General features: G+C 40.7%; 1 protein-coding gene across 1 annotated transcript in view; it reads left to right on the forward strand.

Annotated features, from left to right (window-relative positions):
- The window catches only part of ARPC1A (actin related protein 2/3 complex subunit 1A), an 81,381-nt gene that overhangs the window by 39,082 nt on the left and 26,130 nt on the right, over nucleotides 1–16,169 (forward strand). The window contains exons 5-7 of the mRNA XM_069210019.1: nucleotides 4,235–4,342; nucleotides 12,957–13,169; nucleotides 15,273–15,348. Coding sequence (XP_069066120.1) covers nucleotides 4,235–4,342; nucleotides 12,957–13,169; nucleotides 15,273–15,348 — 397 coding nt within the window. The remainder of the gene's footprint in view (nucleotides 1–4,234; nucleotides 4,343–12,956; nucleotides 13,170–15,272; nucleotides 15,349–16,169) is intronic.

The raw sequence follows: 16,169 nt of genomic DNA on the forward strand, positions 1-16,169 counted from the left end.
TATAGCCTTCTTGCTGATGGTTGGGAGAATCCCCACTAAGGGTAGATATTTGCCATTGGGTAACTTGAGGGCTGGCTTAAGACACTTTTGATATTGTACAGTAAAGTTTGAAGTGGAATGAATGTGGATGACGGGAATAGAACTATCAGTCTTTTATCACTCAGTGTGCCACTCCGTACTACTGGAAATACTTGAGTTCAGAGCAGGCCTGTATGGCACAGTTCTTAGCTAGTTTACATACATTCTAGAAAACTGGAATAAGTACATCAAATTAGCAGACTCCATCTCCAGCAGAGCGAATCTTCAACAGAAGGTCTCCCAAGTCTCCCTTCCCCTACTAACAACACACAGCCCGATCTGAAAATATAATCTCCAAGACTTCTCCATAGCTTCACAAATCCTCATTGGGATTCAAACCTGGTTGACCCCAAACCATCTAAAGCTCAGTCCACTTCAAACTGAGTTTCTGTTGGTCTCCCTGCCCAGCAGCCCCACAACTGTTCACAAATGGCTTGAGGAAGGCTCACTACTTGACAGCAAGTTAAACATTGTATATAGTGTTAACCTGACCCACAGGTAGTACTTTATTTCCACGATCATCACATTGCATTACACAAGACCAGATTATTTTTAATGACATGAAATTAAGTGATTTGTCGAGAGTCCTAGGATGATGAACAGACTTGAACCTTCTTTCAAAGTCAGCTGCTTCTCTACTTCTATACTGTTCGAAATCACTAGGTTTCATATTAGTCAAATGCTGAAACCTTTAACACCACAAGAGAGCTCAATTTCAACATGCAAACAATTGGTCAAGTGATTTATTCCAGTACTTTACCTCAAAGTAGTCATTCAGGCTTTAGTCTTATCGAGAGTAGATTATTTCAGTTCCCTTCTAGTAAGGATTCTTAAAATCCACCTCATTCCTCTCAGAGAGAATTATATTCAGCCATCAGACAGGTTACAGGATCCATACAATTCGATCATTTCTGGACTGTCCTTAGTTCCTGAGCTGGCTTCCCATTGTTTTTAAACATCCATACACCACTTTTAAGGCTCTTCATTGGAAACAACGATTGCTACCTCAGTCAGAAACATCAGATTGCTGGAGAGCCAAGCAGACTGAGAAGAGCAGGCACTATCTTCCGTGAAACCAGAAATATTCAGTAGTCAAGCAGTTCTTTTCAGGAAGCGCACCCAGAATTGGGAACGTCTCAACTACAGGACAGACCAATTCCTTCCTTCTACACATTTCAAAGGAAATTGAAAAGTGAGCCATTCAAATACCTCTTCCAGCCATATTCTCATGATTCCCCCTACTGTTTGAAATCTGCCTCTCATCTAATGCAGCCATCCTTGTGCTAGCTGTCTCTAGCCTCGACTGTACAGTCATACCCCATCATGAAAACCTATGTTTCCACTCACCCTGACTCTTTCCATTTTGCCTGCAGTGTCTATAATTCTTCCCCTTTAGTTTCATGGGCATATCTTCTCCTAGGACCATGTATTTCCATTAAGAAAATGTCCAATTGGTCATTACAGCGTAATGCCATCCTCCATTCTTGTTCATGCAAACGTATTTTTGTTTGAACTATTTGTTTTTGACTTCTAGTTAATTAGAGTTTTGATGGTACATTGTAGAATAATAACTTTGTAAACCACTCTGGTAACCACGCATTTTGTCCGGTCTACCCAAAAACTGTTAAATACAAAATAAGCATTGGAAAGGCAATAGGTCCTGCCTGTGCTAGAGCTATTGACTTTGTCAATTTATTTTAAACATGTTGCACAGCAGTGTACATGCTGTTCAACATGCCTGGAAGTTAATTAAAAAACACTGAGGTGGCCAGCGCTGACTGCATCGTACCTCCTTTTTGTGTCTACTTTCAGCCAGGTGCACAGTGGCATGGCTGCACTGCTGTGCAACATTGCTACAAAAAAATGACGAAGCCAGTAGATCCCACATAGGCGACACCTAATGGCTTTGCCACTGCTTGTTTTATGAAACGTGCGGCATCGGTAATGTCTCATTATCCTGTCTGGCTGCAGGAATTTGATTTGTATGTGGGCTAGACGCCGAATTTGGCTGTCTTATAGCAATCACTCCCTGAAAACATTCTTTGAATGTTGGAATAATTTTATTTCCATCATATATGAATGCATTTGCTCAGCCCTTTTCCTCAGCCGCCTGTACACATTTCATGTGAGCCAAAAAGCATTTACAGACTTTACACTGAAAAAGGATTTTCTTTCTTTTTATAAACAGCAGCACTTGGTATCCGCTCCATAAGAAACCTGTACGATTGTTGGCTCTTAACTGATGTCAGAGACAGTTAGATTTGTAGAGAGCACTATGTAATTGCTAATGATCAAATTATTGTTAAATTCGACTGTAAAGAATTCTCAGCTGAGAGTGCATTATGCCCAATCTACATGGAGACGTGGTTGGTAATGGGAAGGATTTGGTGCTGCGGGCAAAGATGCCAACTTCAGACCTGAGGAACCAGGTTCGATTCTTGGTGCTGCCTCAGTATTCTGTGATTCTGACAAATCACTTAATCGCCCCTGCTTTTAAAATAAAATAATTTGAACCTTTGTAATTTTACTGGTGCTTATGTAAAGCATCCAATACCTCTGGTCTGGTTCAGTTTGCGCTGTTTTAAAATGCAAAAAAAAGAAACCTTGCCTTAATCACAGTGGATGGAATCTAATTATAGTAAATCAATATATACTTAGTCCGTGCTCCACACAAAAACAAGGAGGACGGAGCATTACCCTCACTGCCAAATTGGAAGGCAGCAAAACAGATTGATAATGATGCCAACAAATGGTATTTAATGAACAAGCTAAAATCCCCTTCTACAGGCATCTTTTTAGGTTGAGCATAGCAGCGCACAGGTATGGTTTTTCCGACGTATTGGTACGTATCTGGGCTTTTAACCATGCCCACTGCACGCCCATCACTATCACTTGTTCATGTGCTTGCCCTTCAAAGATCGTTTATTTTCGTTGGTAAATGCTTACGTTTGTCCCTCCTTGTGGCGGTTTAGTTACTGCCATGGACATCGCCCCGTTACATGGTTAATGGCACTTTTGCCGATACGTTTGACTGCGAGCAAACTTCTTTTTCATTTGGCGTGCTGCTTCAAGCTGATGCCGTGGCGCTTTTCAATCGGCTTGCTTATGTGAAACTGTATTACTTTTCATTTTCACTTTATGTGGTAAGGAAAGTCCAGTTAGGAGTTTACAACGCTAATAACTCTAACTCGTGCACATGCGAGACCCATTGCATTGCAAATGCTTGGTATTCTTTATCCAGATACAGCAGATTGTCGCCTTAGCGACAGCGCATGCACACTGCTTGCAGGCAGGACCTAAAAATGAGTAATATTGGGGAAGGAATGAAAATGGGAGGAATGTAGTCAAAATTGCTGAATCCACTGGTGCAGTTTGAGCTGATTACAGTGCGGAACAAGCTCCCGGCACTAAGAATCAGCGCAGCGTGCCCAAATTCTGCCTGCTTGTGGAATCAGCAGAGTTTTTATGTAACTTTACAGAATTCTGTTAAGTGAAACTCGGCGAGTTCCACCCACCTCCAATTTCTAATAGTATTTGCCTTCTCAAAAAAATCTTTTGCTTTAGTTGGCACACACTTAACGATAGGGAGCTTTCTCATTTCAACATCCTATCTTGGATTGTGCAATGCTTTCTAAATAAACAATGCTGTAACATTAAGATTTTATTAATACACTCATGGTGTTTGAGGTGCCCGAATGTCAGCAACGTCCTTTCAGTGTAACTGCTTTTCTTTTTTGCCTCTAAGTTAACACTCTTACCATATTTAGAATTTAGAGGGAGAACTACAGAAGCGACAATTACCTCCCTTTGCTCCAGGGAAATCCTCAGGAGAGTAAGGCCGTATGGTAGCTAAAACACTTTGGAAGTGAAAAGCAGAATCCTTTTTTACACACTGCAAGACTAAAGAGTATTTCAAAGAGTAAATTTATATTTGACAAATGTTCAAGGATCTTGCTTATCAGCAAGAAGGGTGCGGGCAGGGAGGGTTAGAGTTTGAAAAAGGACACCCTGCTGAAGAAACCAGTGACTTCAGTAACCACTTTTCCTTTGTACCGTTTTGCTGATCGAGTTGGATACGATTGTCATGGTTGTGGACTTGCTAATGGGGATATTTATTGATTTTAATTTCGGTAATTGAGTATTTTACTGTTTTTAGGTGGGTGAGCAAACACATCAAGAAACCCATTCGTTCCACTGTGCTTAGTTTAGACTGGCATCCCAACAACGTGTTGCTGGCAGCTGGATCCTGTGATTTCAAAAGCAGGTGAGATGAAAACAAACAAGACAAAGTGGTAAACTTATTTTTGTGTTTCATCTATTAAAAGTTGCACATTCTTTGTGTTTTCGCTCTGCCTGTATGTCGATGTTATAGTATGCTGCATTTTTTTTTTTAATGTAAAATGTAAAAATATTTGCATCTTACCTTGACAGGTTGCAACCAAACTACAAAAATCTGAGAAATTATTTTTGCTCACATTTGCGAAATTTGCTGAACTTGGACCATTGAACTGCTCATGTAAAAGCCATTATTTAAAGATCTCATTTGGCATGGGCGCCTGCCAGAAAGAAGGGCAAGAAATCATAACTGTCTGCTTCACATTTCACTAGAACCCCTTTTGCTTTAAACAAGTATTGGCAAATTCAGTGGGTCTCATCTTTGAGACTGATCGGCTATGGCAGTGCCTTTTGTTCATACAGCACAGCATCTGGCGTGATGACTTGGCAGCTGGTGGCAGCATTGTTTTGTATGTGCAGGCATAGGTCATCATGCATGTTTATGACTCTGAAACGACGCCAGAGAACACAACTCCTTTCCTCTTTACAATAAGAAATGAAATAAACATGACTAAGAATAGTGTATATTGTAGTTCCCACCAGCTGTCCACACAGGCCTGCAGTTACCACTTTTGGCTTCATCTGCTGGGTTATTTTAGCTGTTTTTCTCTGGAGTAGAATCGTTCACAATTCTATCTTACCTTCATCTGCCATCCATTACTGCATCTCTACACAAGAACTCTTGCTTCTGAGATCCTCAGTGTACAATCAAGAACTGGCATTAATTTAGATTTATTTCACAAACTTCAGTCATCTTGCATGACTGTTCTCTTATGCCTTCACAACTTCCTTTGGATAAGAATACTTGACAACCTTTTACTTACAAGTTTTTAATAAATTGTTCAAACACCCACTTCAAACTTGCATAAACCTGTTCTGCACATTCAAGCACTTTGGCCTATGCGCCTCTCTTTTCTCCTGTCCTTTCCATCCAGCCTTGGGTTGGCGAATTGCAAGACAAAAGAAAAACAAATGTGATTCCAAAGGGTGGGCTGGGTAATATGCCCATAGTAATTCTTGTGCTGCAGCATGCCATTTTGTCACACCAGTACGGACTAGCAGTGCTATTTCTTTACCACTCCTTAGAACCTTTCAACTGATTAATTGCTCCTCTTGTTGCACCACAATGCTTTAACAAGTTTCATTTCATAAAAGGCATTTGTACCTGACAATTTCAGAGGAAGCCCCTCCTAAGAATAAACGAGTGGCAAAAATCTCAGCCTAGGTGCTGTGAAATGATCAAAACATTTACATAAGGTTCACCAAGGTGGTAGTTAGTCATGGCCGAGGCTTGCTTATAAATCCTTACTAAACAATGATAATGTCCAGCAATATCCATGATTGTCTTATCCCAGATTTACAGCGCCAACACATAACCCTTACCATTGCTTTTTAACTTTTGCAACTATCTAACTAACAAAGTATTTTACTTGACTGTAATAATATATTAGTTGGTTTTTTTTTTTATTACCTTCTCATTGCTTATACGTTCATCCCAATCATATGTGGAAATCACCTTTCCAATAAATGTAGGACTTATGATATTGCAAATTTGTTGGCCTTGCCACCTGTGATATCACAAGTCTCATGTAAACTGATGAAAAATTGTTTTAATTTTAGACATACGCTCCAAAATGAAAGTGAAGTCCTGCATTCTAAACTAAAAGATATTTATAATTGATTCTTTCCCTGCCAGTTGGTGTTTGTCCTTGACCAATGACTTGGAGTTAAGGCTGCAGCCTAATGGTGCAACTAGCAGAGGGCAGCAAAGAGCTTTGTATCGGGGCTCATTAAATATAGCCTTTTTTGACTGGGAGCTGATGGTTAACCCCTTTTCTGCTGTTCCTCCCATAATCGCCCCCACGCGCTGACCCTGTTTTTTGGCTATTTGGGGTAGTTCTGGCTTACGCTTTCACAAAATTTTGTCCACATAAGCTATCTGCGCCTAATGTGCATCCTTTTTTTTTTTTTTTTTTTTTTCCTAACTCCCTGGGGATTCTAAATGTACCCATGGTTTATGGATGCCTCTGAAGAGGACCGAGAAGTTAGCCAAAATACAGTTAAATTGTGTTTTTTTAGGAAAAAGTTCTGCAAAAGAAAGATTATCTTTTTTCACCCCCACAGCAAATGGCATCAGCAAAGGGTTTGCGGTGCTAAAATAAACATCTTCCACGAACAGGCAGACTTGAATCAGAAAACCACATTTTTCAATACAATTTTGGCATTTTACGGGGTCTTAGCCCCTTTTTTCCTCTACTTGTTGTGCTTTCAACCTCCATCCAGTTAGTGGTAGAAATGGGTGTGAAACCAATCGTGGACCCCGGAAAGCTATACAGGTCTGAAAAGTAGACAAAATTCTGAATTCAGCAAGGTGCCATTTGTTTAGATCCTCCAAAGCTTGACTATGGCAAGTAACAGTTGAAATAAAAAAAAAAATTGAAATTGAGTTGAAAAAAAACTGCCAATTGTGTCTGTTTTCATCTCTACTGCCTAACTATGGTAGATTTTCAAAAGCAATCTACTGTTGCGTCCCCTGGACTCTTCTGGTTGTGGGGCTATATAGGGTGTTAAAGTTCACCAAGGTACCCAGAGCCAATAACTGAGCTGCACCTTACAATGTTTTTTCCACAGTTATACAGAAATTAATTTGTCAAAATATAAAGAGCGAAAAATAGTTATCAAGGAAACCTATGTATTTCCGAAATTGGCACAAGATTTGAAATTTAGAAGCAGTGGTTATTTGCACATCCCTGAATTTGTGGGTACCCATACTAACATGTGAATTGGAGGGCATTTCTAAAAATGACCTCTTTCTTACACACTGTCTTACATTTGGAAGAGACAAATGCAGAGAAAGACAATTGGTAATAAGACTTGTTCAACTATTATATGTTCTCCTAAGTCTTTGAATAAAAATGGTACCTTACTTGTGTGGGTAGGCCTAGTGCCCGCGTCAGGAAACGGGCCAAAAAGCAACATAGAGGCATCACATTTTTCCATTGAAAACTGATCCTTTGTTTGCAATGTGCCTAGCCTTGGGCCCTAGCTCGGCCCCACCTCGGGAAACCTAGCAAAACTGTACATTTCCTAAAACTAGATACCCAGGGGAATCCACAATGGGGTGACTTGTGTTGCTCTCACCAGGTTATGTTACCCAGACTCCTTTGCAAACCTCAGTTTATCTATATATTAAATAAATAAAAAACATTTTCCTAACATTTTTGTGATGAAAAGTTCTAGTATCTCAGGGGAGCCACAAATTTCCTACCACCCACCGTTATTCCAGGTCACCCGATTAAAAGAAATGCTACTTTGCATGTGTGGGTGGGCCAAGTGCCAGCGACCGGTAAGGACCCAAAACGTATTGTGGACACATCAAAATTATCTATCACAAAACAACCTCTTTTTGCAAGGAAGGCACCTGCATTTTTTGTCCCGGGCTTGGCAGCCATCTAGGGAAACCTACCTGACCCACACATTTCTGAAAACTCCAGGGATGTGTAGCTTGCTTGAATTCCCCAAACATTTTCTTATCTAGAATCGCCTGCAGACTTCAATTTAGCATTTTAAAAAAAATCACATTTTCCTCACATTTATCTGTGAAGTCCCTGCATCAGCACAAATTTCCTACAACCAAGCATTCCACTGCGTGTCTAGTTTTCAGAAATGTCCAAGTTTGGTAGGTTTCGTTGGAAGGTCGCTGAGCCTGGGACCAAAAACACAGATGCACCCTTTCAAAACCAGGTTACTTTGTGATAATTTTGATGTCTCCACAACACGTTTTGGGCCCTCTCTGTTGTGGGCACTTTGCCCACCCACACAAGTGATGTATAATTTTTATTCGGAGATCAAGTGGATCATTGGGTGGTGGGACATTTGTGGTTTATTTATGTTTCTGGAAGAATATGCACTTGAAATGCTAGGAAATGTGTAGTTTTATTCACAATTTGAGGTTTGCAGGGCATTGTGACTAGGAAAACTTGTTGGGATCCACAAGGGCACACCACCCTGTACTCCCCTGGGTGTCTAGTTTACAAACATATCTAAAGTTGGTAGGTTTTCCCTAGATACAATGTACACCTTGGCAGAGAAAGACAGAAAAGACAAATATTACTTCACACCCATCTATTCCTCAAGCACACACACATACTGGTTGGATTTGGCACGAGGGTGGGTGAAGGTTCAGAAAATAAGATTGTATTAAAAAGATATTTCACAAAAATAAAATACACTGTTCATAATTGAAAGATAAAAAAAATGAATCAATGACACTCAGCTTGAGCTGTAAAGCCACAACAAGGCACCAGCCTTTACAGGCAATTCACACACCTTTCTTACATGACGCGCACAAGACCATTCACACTGCAAGCCGCGTGCCCAGCAGATTACAACACTGACATCAACAGAAGGTACCTTTCAAGGGGCAATCACTTTCATACGCCACATGAACGGGACTGCAATCACACCGGCTGGCTGCTGACTAACTTTGTGGACTGGAGTTTGGCTATCAGTGTATGCGGTGACCAGCAGAAAGTCACTACTCACACTGCCAACTAAATGCCAGCTCACATGCCGCCAGCCAAACACCAGCTCTCACACAGACTGCCAACCAAGCCGCAGCTAATGCACACTGCCATCACATTTCTTTTTTAACAAAAAAGAAAACGCAAACCAATTGGAAGTAAATACAAAACTACAAACACAACAGCTCTAACAAAATACATCACACTAATGTCTACCGTGAAACTGAACAAAAATTATAAAACAATACAGACCAGTCATTTCACTTTTACGCTCATGGTTGCTGGCAAAAACTCATTTGCATGGTGTACAATCTAAAACATGCAGGCATGCACAATCCAGGTTTAGAAGGACACACTGTGCACTGCATATGACTGTTGTTCTGCATGCCTCTTCGCATACAGATTCTACATCTCTGTAAATCTGGCCACATCCTCCAGCACTCCAACTCTAGGAACACTTGCCTGCTTAACAACCACAAGGCTGCCTAGCACAGACTCCTGAAACTGAAGAAATGTCATCTTTGACTCTGGAGAGCAATCTTTGCATATGAAAAAATGGTGACCTTTTGTTATAAAGTCCTCTACCAAGTTCCCACACAATTTTCTCACTAACTCCAAAAGCGGACGGACAACCAGGGAGGTCAGTATTGGAATTCCTACCAGCGTACACCCTGAAATTAAAGACAGATCCTGTTCTACTGTCAGGCAGCAAATACATCTTAAACCCATAACGTGCCCTCTTGCTAGGCATGTACTGCCTAAAAACCAGACAGCTATTGAACATGGCCGAAGACTTATTCACAGCTGTTTCTTTCCCTGGAACATAAATCTTTGAAAATCGATCTACAGAGTGATCAAAGACTAGCCGAATCTTAAAAAGACTGTCACAATCAGGGTAATCTCATAGCAACGTTGAGGCATTATCAACATAATACAGCATTTAAAGCATTAGCATTTACTGATCACGACTCATGATAGCAGGAAATATAGCAGTTGCCATCAAGGGACTGGTAGACCAAGATGAAGACTGTGATGGCTTCTTTATCAAGCCCATCACAAAAGTTAAACTCAAGAACTATTTCAGCGCATCCAGATTTTTATCAAAGTGCACCGGGTAGCTCTAGAGTAGGGCTTAAGTCTGGCACTGTTTTCACTCAAATACTGTTCAGCATACAAATTAGTGTGGCAAACAAGCTCATCCAAAAATACATCCTCCATAAACAACTGAAAGAAATTTATAGGCAAAAAGTTTTCAGTATTCACTCTGCACCCTGCAACACCAGTAAAAGGCAGGCAAAGCCTGCTACACCATGTTTGGGGCAACCATAGTTCAGCTCTTCCAGTGCGAAGCCTTTCAACCCCAGGTAGTGTTCTCCTCTAAAACAAGCACTTCCTCTGCACTGAGGCGCTTCATTATCAGATGATTCCTCTCAGACAGAAAATTCACTGCCAGAATCTTGCACTTCCTCCTCTGCCTCAGATGCAGAGTCAGTCTCATTATTCTGGTCAGAGGAAGAATCGAAAATCATACCACCAACCTGCTGAGCTCCAATCCTGCGGCTAGCCATAATCCTTACTAGTAAAAGTAACTTGACAAATAAGTCAACAACAATCAACACTGTGTAAAATAAGTGTGGCTTTATCACAAAGACCTATGTACTCAAAAACGATACCACTCACTTGCCATAGAGCGCTAGACTCGCCAGCACCTACTCTGCACAGACACTGCCAGCACCAATAATATCCCACTAAAAAGGAAAAATTAAATAAAATTGCACGTAAGCTAAATATGCTGCTGTTATTACACCATTTACAAAAAAATCATTAGTGCATGGTAAGGATACTCATTTGGAGTAAACAGTACAAAACCGTTTTTTTTTTTTTCAATCAGACACATGCAACCAGGTAAATTGCAGATCTGCCAGTGCCAAAATCACAAGAAGGAGTCACAGCAAAGAAATCAAAAGCTTTGCACTAGAATAAAAAGGAGAAATAAAACGTTATGATCATAAATGCAAATGATGCACCAGTCCGCACACACCTCGCCATTAAACATCCAGAAACTTTCTCTGGTGTCTAGTGGTTTTCTGCACCCTTGAGGCAGATGTCCCTTAAAAAATGGCCAATCCGACCCCAAGGGGTTGGGCGGTGGGGGCAGAAACAGTCAAAATAGGTGCCCTCTAAAGGGGAGTGACCATTGCCCAAGGGGCCAATCCTCAACCACCAAAATACAAATCCCTGGTAGCCTAGTGGTTTCTGCCCTCCTTTGGGGCAGATAGACCTAAAAGAATGGCCGATCTGTCACCAAGGGGAGGGGGTGGGCAGAAATGGCCAAAATCCTTGCCTCCCCAACAATGCCAGAACACACAGACAGACAAAAAAAATCCCTGGTGTGTAGTGGGCATTCCTGCTGCACGTTTGCGCGTTTCCACCTCCGCCCTCCCAGGATGCCTTTTTGTTTTTTGCTTGACCCTGTTCCCTAGGAGAAGCTTACATGTTTCCCCTCCAATGTGCTGGAAGCAAATGGCTTCCAGCGCATTCCTGCAACTTCTGATGACGTTGGTGCGTTGTGAGTGCTGATGTTATGAGATGCCTCAGTTGGGGGTTGGGGGGGGGGGGTCAGGGGTGGCAGCAGAAGCGCTTCCACTGCACTAACCAACCAGTGACAACGTGGTTATCCTGCACGCACAACAAACCCTTTCTAAACTTCAGTAATAGCCTTCATAATGAGAAAAATTTCACTGTTCCCAAATGTAGCATCCCTTTACATACATTCAGTGCAGTGACAGAGTTTGGAGGTGCCGGAAGTGGAGGTTGGGTGCAGTAATTTTTGTGTTAGTATATTTCATATATATCTTAGGACCGTAGCACTGCTTTTTCTGAAACCTTTGCCTATTTCATCCTGGAGTACATGCAAATGGTTCATACTCGCCTAATTCTGACTGTTATATTATTAAATATTTATAATATCTAGATCAGTAAATATTGCAGTATAGCTTACATTCCATGATTTCCCAAAAGCATTTAGTGCCAGTGTTGCATTTCTGGTGTCTAATAACCCTCCTTAAGGGAAGGTTGGCGATGTTTCTTGAATAGCCAAAGTCTTCATTTCCAGTTTTAACCTGAAGGTCATCGTAGCAGTCTGGCTCTAACCCAAGGGAAGGTATTTGTCCTCCAAGAGTTGCCATTGAATGTATTTTTTAATAAGTACACGAGGTATCCATAAAAGACTTAAAGGAATACCTTCTCTAGTTTAAAGATGCTGGTCTCACAGAGCGTTCTGCAACCCGCATCTGACTTAAAGTTTAATATGGGTAGTAGCCCGTTGGAAAATGCCACATGCATGTGTATACATAAAGAGCACATTCAATTTGTTGCATTCACTCTTAAAAAGGTGTTGTTATGGTGATTGTTATTAATAATTAAAGATTAAGGGTTAAACCTAATACTAATTCATTTTGTGATATTGCCTTGTGTGCCTTAAGTGGCTAGGGTATGCCCTGACGTAGGTCCCTTGCTTGCTGCGCCACTGGATTGAAGCTAGCCTGGCTGATGAAGGGTTATATCCTGAAACCGGTCCCAGGATGCTTGATTCCTGTCCAGGGAGGACTTTGCTTGGCAGTTCGGGCTGGACTGCTCCTATTGAGAGCAGGGGCAAGATTGATTTGCATATAGCTGGGTCCGAACTGGGGTGACGTGACAAGCAAAATAACAATGGATTAAACCCAGATCTGTGACTGGGGAGTAGTGTTTTAAAAGTTTCAACAATCCATCCATCATTTTATTTTGTGATATTGCCTAAATCTAATACTAAGTCATGTCTGTTTCAATCGGAGATTAACTGAATTCATGTAATGCTGATGTTAGTTCTACACTTTATTTACCTTCACACATTTGCAGCAGTATTTTTAAAAATATGAAGTTAAATTTTTTTAATAGTGAAAATAAAACAGCCATTCAGTTTAAGAAAGAGCAGTATGTTTAAAGCACTGACATTTTTCGTGAATTGTTACTTTGCAGGGTTTTTTCTGCTTACATTAAAGAAGTGGATGAAAAGCCAGCTAGTACACCATGGGGATCAAAAATGCCTTTTGGGCAGTTGATGACAGAGTTTGGAGGTGCCGGAAGTGGAGGTTGGGTGCACAGTGTCAGTTTCTCTGCCAGCGGAAACCGCCTTTCTTGGGTCAGCCATGACAGCACTGTATCCGTTGCTGATGCTTCAAAAAATATGATGCAAGTATTTTCCTTCAGTATTTTTGTATTCATGATGCACTACTATTCCTGCAATTGTATTTTAAATCCCTCGTATTTAATGAAATCTTTGTTTCTCCATGGCATTGGTAACTCTGATCTACACAAGTGACCTATCCAGCATACCATAGATTTACCAGTCTTATTTCAATTGTGTGTTACAGATGTTTTTTTTCTTCCTTATGGCAGTCATTAAATTAATGTGCCTTGAATATTCCTTATCACCAGGCAGAGCATGCAAAAATGAAAATAATTGCTAGCTTTAAGAAATTGGGGTTTGAAAGCCCTACTGAAACAAACAGTCCTTGTGTGGGTGAACCACAAAAGTCACTAAATAAATCTGTGTGTAATCCTCTGGTAGATTGGCACAAAGTAGTTTCTTTTAACTTTGCAGCAATGTGTTAACTATTTAAATAGCAGTCAAACAGTAATAAAGTGAAAACACTACACAAATCCCAAACCAATTTAGAAAGAGAGTAAAATTTAATATATAATGACCCCAAAATGACAAATATCCAATCAGTAGAACTGGAGATGTGAGTTTTTAAAGTTGTAGGTGAAAATAGCACCAAGAAGTACAAAGCACCACTCATAGTTATCTAGTCATGCGGATGGGGGGAAGCCACAATTTCAGGCTGACCGCGATGGAGCTCTGGTCACATACCGGGACCAGTTTTGTCCCATTGAAGAGGATGTCGGTGTGGGGAGCAAGTCAGGACACTGGGAGAAAGGCACATTTGGTTTAGAGCAGGAAATTTCATACTAGTAACTTGAATTCCGACTTAACAATTAAAGAGGATCTTAAATGAAAATTAATTTTATTGGAAACACTGTATGTGGTTCCAAACTGAAGTTATCACTTGTTAATTGTAATAAGGTAACCCTGTGTTAGTTTTTGGGAGAAATAGCCTTTATGTCTTTGGGAGTTTTTCTGTACCAAGATATGTAAAACTTAAACCCCGGGTTCTACTTTTTAAATACTATGCACCCTGCTCTATGATCCTTTAGGGCCTACCTTAGGGCTGACTCTGCAGTATTAAAAAGGAAGATTTGGTCATGACAAAAGCTCACAATAGGCTGCAGTGGCAGACCTGAAGCATGTTTTTGAAAGGTTACTCGAGTGAGTGGCACAATGAGTGGTGCAGCTCACTAGTAACTTTTATTTTACAGGACCCTGGGTACTTGCCATAGACTGGAGACGTACAAGTAAATTAGGTGTAGGCCAATTTGACCATGTTTGGAAGGAGAGCACAAACTTTACCAGTGATTAGCAGGGGGGAAAGGTGCAGAGTCTTAAAGTCAACAAAAACAAGTTCAGTAAAGGAATGCGAAAACTGGGGTGACCTGCAGAGAGAGCCAGGTCCAACACTCTTCTTTTTTCATAATGTACTGGAGCCCTTTTATTTGTACCCCTAGTTCTTTGAACAAACCTATTAAGACGCCATTATTTGAAGCCCTGATAGTTTCTTTGTCAGTCTTATAGTTCTATCTCTGGGTGCTGTGCTCTTTTTCAGAACGTTTGATGGTATTTTGGTAAGTTTTTATCAGCTCAATTATTCTTTTGAACAGAGTCTTTAAAATATTTTTTTCCTTGCTAGAAAGTAATTTGCCTAGTCTTAATTGCATGAGGTTCCCTTGAAAATCACTGTTTTTTTAAAATCAGATTCTTTGGCTTTTTCTTCCTCAATGGGCAGTCACTGGATGTTTGTCACCTGTGAGGTTTCAGTCCACTGTAATGTGAATATTGAATGAATTAAAAAAAAAAAAAAAAACTTCTGGGTTTGTTTCTGAATGAGAATCCATTGAGAACTCATTGCCTTTCTTGGCCCCAAAATGGTGTATTTTTGCAGGTATCAGAATATACATGCTGAACATGTATGTACTTTTGCACCAACATGTAGAGGTATACGTTGACACACAATACCCAGAAAATGTGGGTCATTTGAATAGCACCTACCAACTTCATACTATCACTAGTTCAGTCAAGTATGTTAAAAGAGAAACTAAATGCTCAATGTTAATGCTCCTTGTTCATAAAGATGATCAAATGTGGCATTTTTCACTAACAACCGTTTCTGTGTTTAGTCTTTCACAGTTGAAGACTGAGTTCCTCCCACTCCTGGGTGTGACATTTGTCTCCGAGAACAGCGTGGTGGCAGCTGTAAGAGTCCTTTTATTTCCCTCTCCTGTCCACCCTCAACTTGCTTTTCTTGCATGAACCTGGTGGTGGCTGTAAGTGTTACTGCCCTTTTTTCCATCCATCCCATTCTTCTCTCCTTGAACATGGCGAGTACTGTAACATTCTTTTCGTTCTTTGTCTGTCCCAGATGCATCACCGGTCTGTGTTTACAGAGAGCACCAGCAGAAGTGCTGTAAAGTTGCAAAAGTTTGCATGTGCACGTCCCCTGCAGTTCTGTGCTAGTCGTTTCTTGTTCCTTGTATGGGTCTCTGTCTTGTTCTGGTGACCCAGATGTAGATTTTCAGTCCCAAAGTATCTCCCCTTATCTTTTCCTGCAATGCTTTTGTGGTAGTGGCTGGGTTTTGTGCATAAGGGTTATGACCATAAGGGGCAATTTGTTGGCCACTTACCTGTGGATGGCTCCTGAAATGACTCACTAAAGTTACATGTCCTAATGAAGGCTTTTACTAATCTGATGTCATGTGCTCTCCTTTGTATTTTTAGCAGTTCAAGCCTAATGGGAGGAAGTACTGCTCACAAACCAAAGTTATTGCGACCTTCTATTTATGGTACAAGCAGGATACTGGGTTGCTAATTCTGTCCCTAAAGTATATGATTGCTTGGTTAAGATACGGCTGTCCTTGGAATAAATTGGTAAAGAAATGCCCGAACTCAGTAAAATTTCTGCCATTGCAGAAAGGGTACACTGATTTGTTGTACAAATGCTCTTCCTCAAATGGTGAAGGTTTCTCGGCGAAACTGTTCTATGGATGATCTGGTAAACTCCACATTGTAATAAATAG

Source organism: Pleurodeles waltl, chromosome 10 (assembly GCF_031143425.1).
Source record: "Pleurodeles waltl isolate 20211129_DDA chromosome 10, aPleWal1.hap1.20221129, whole genome shotgun sequence".
Lineage (NCBI taxonomy): Eukaryota > Metazoa > Chordata > Amphibia > Caudata > Salamandridae > Pleurodeles > Pleurodeles waltl.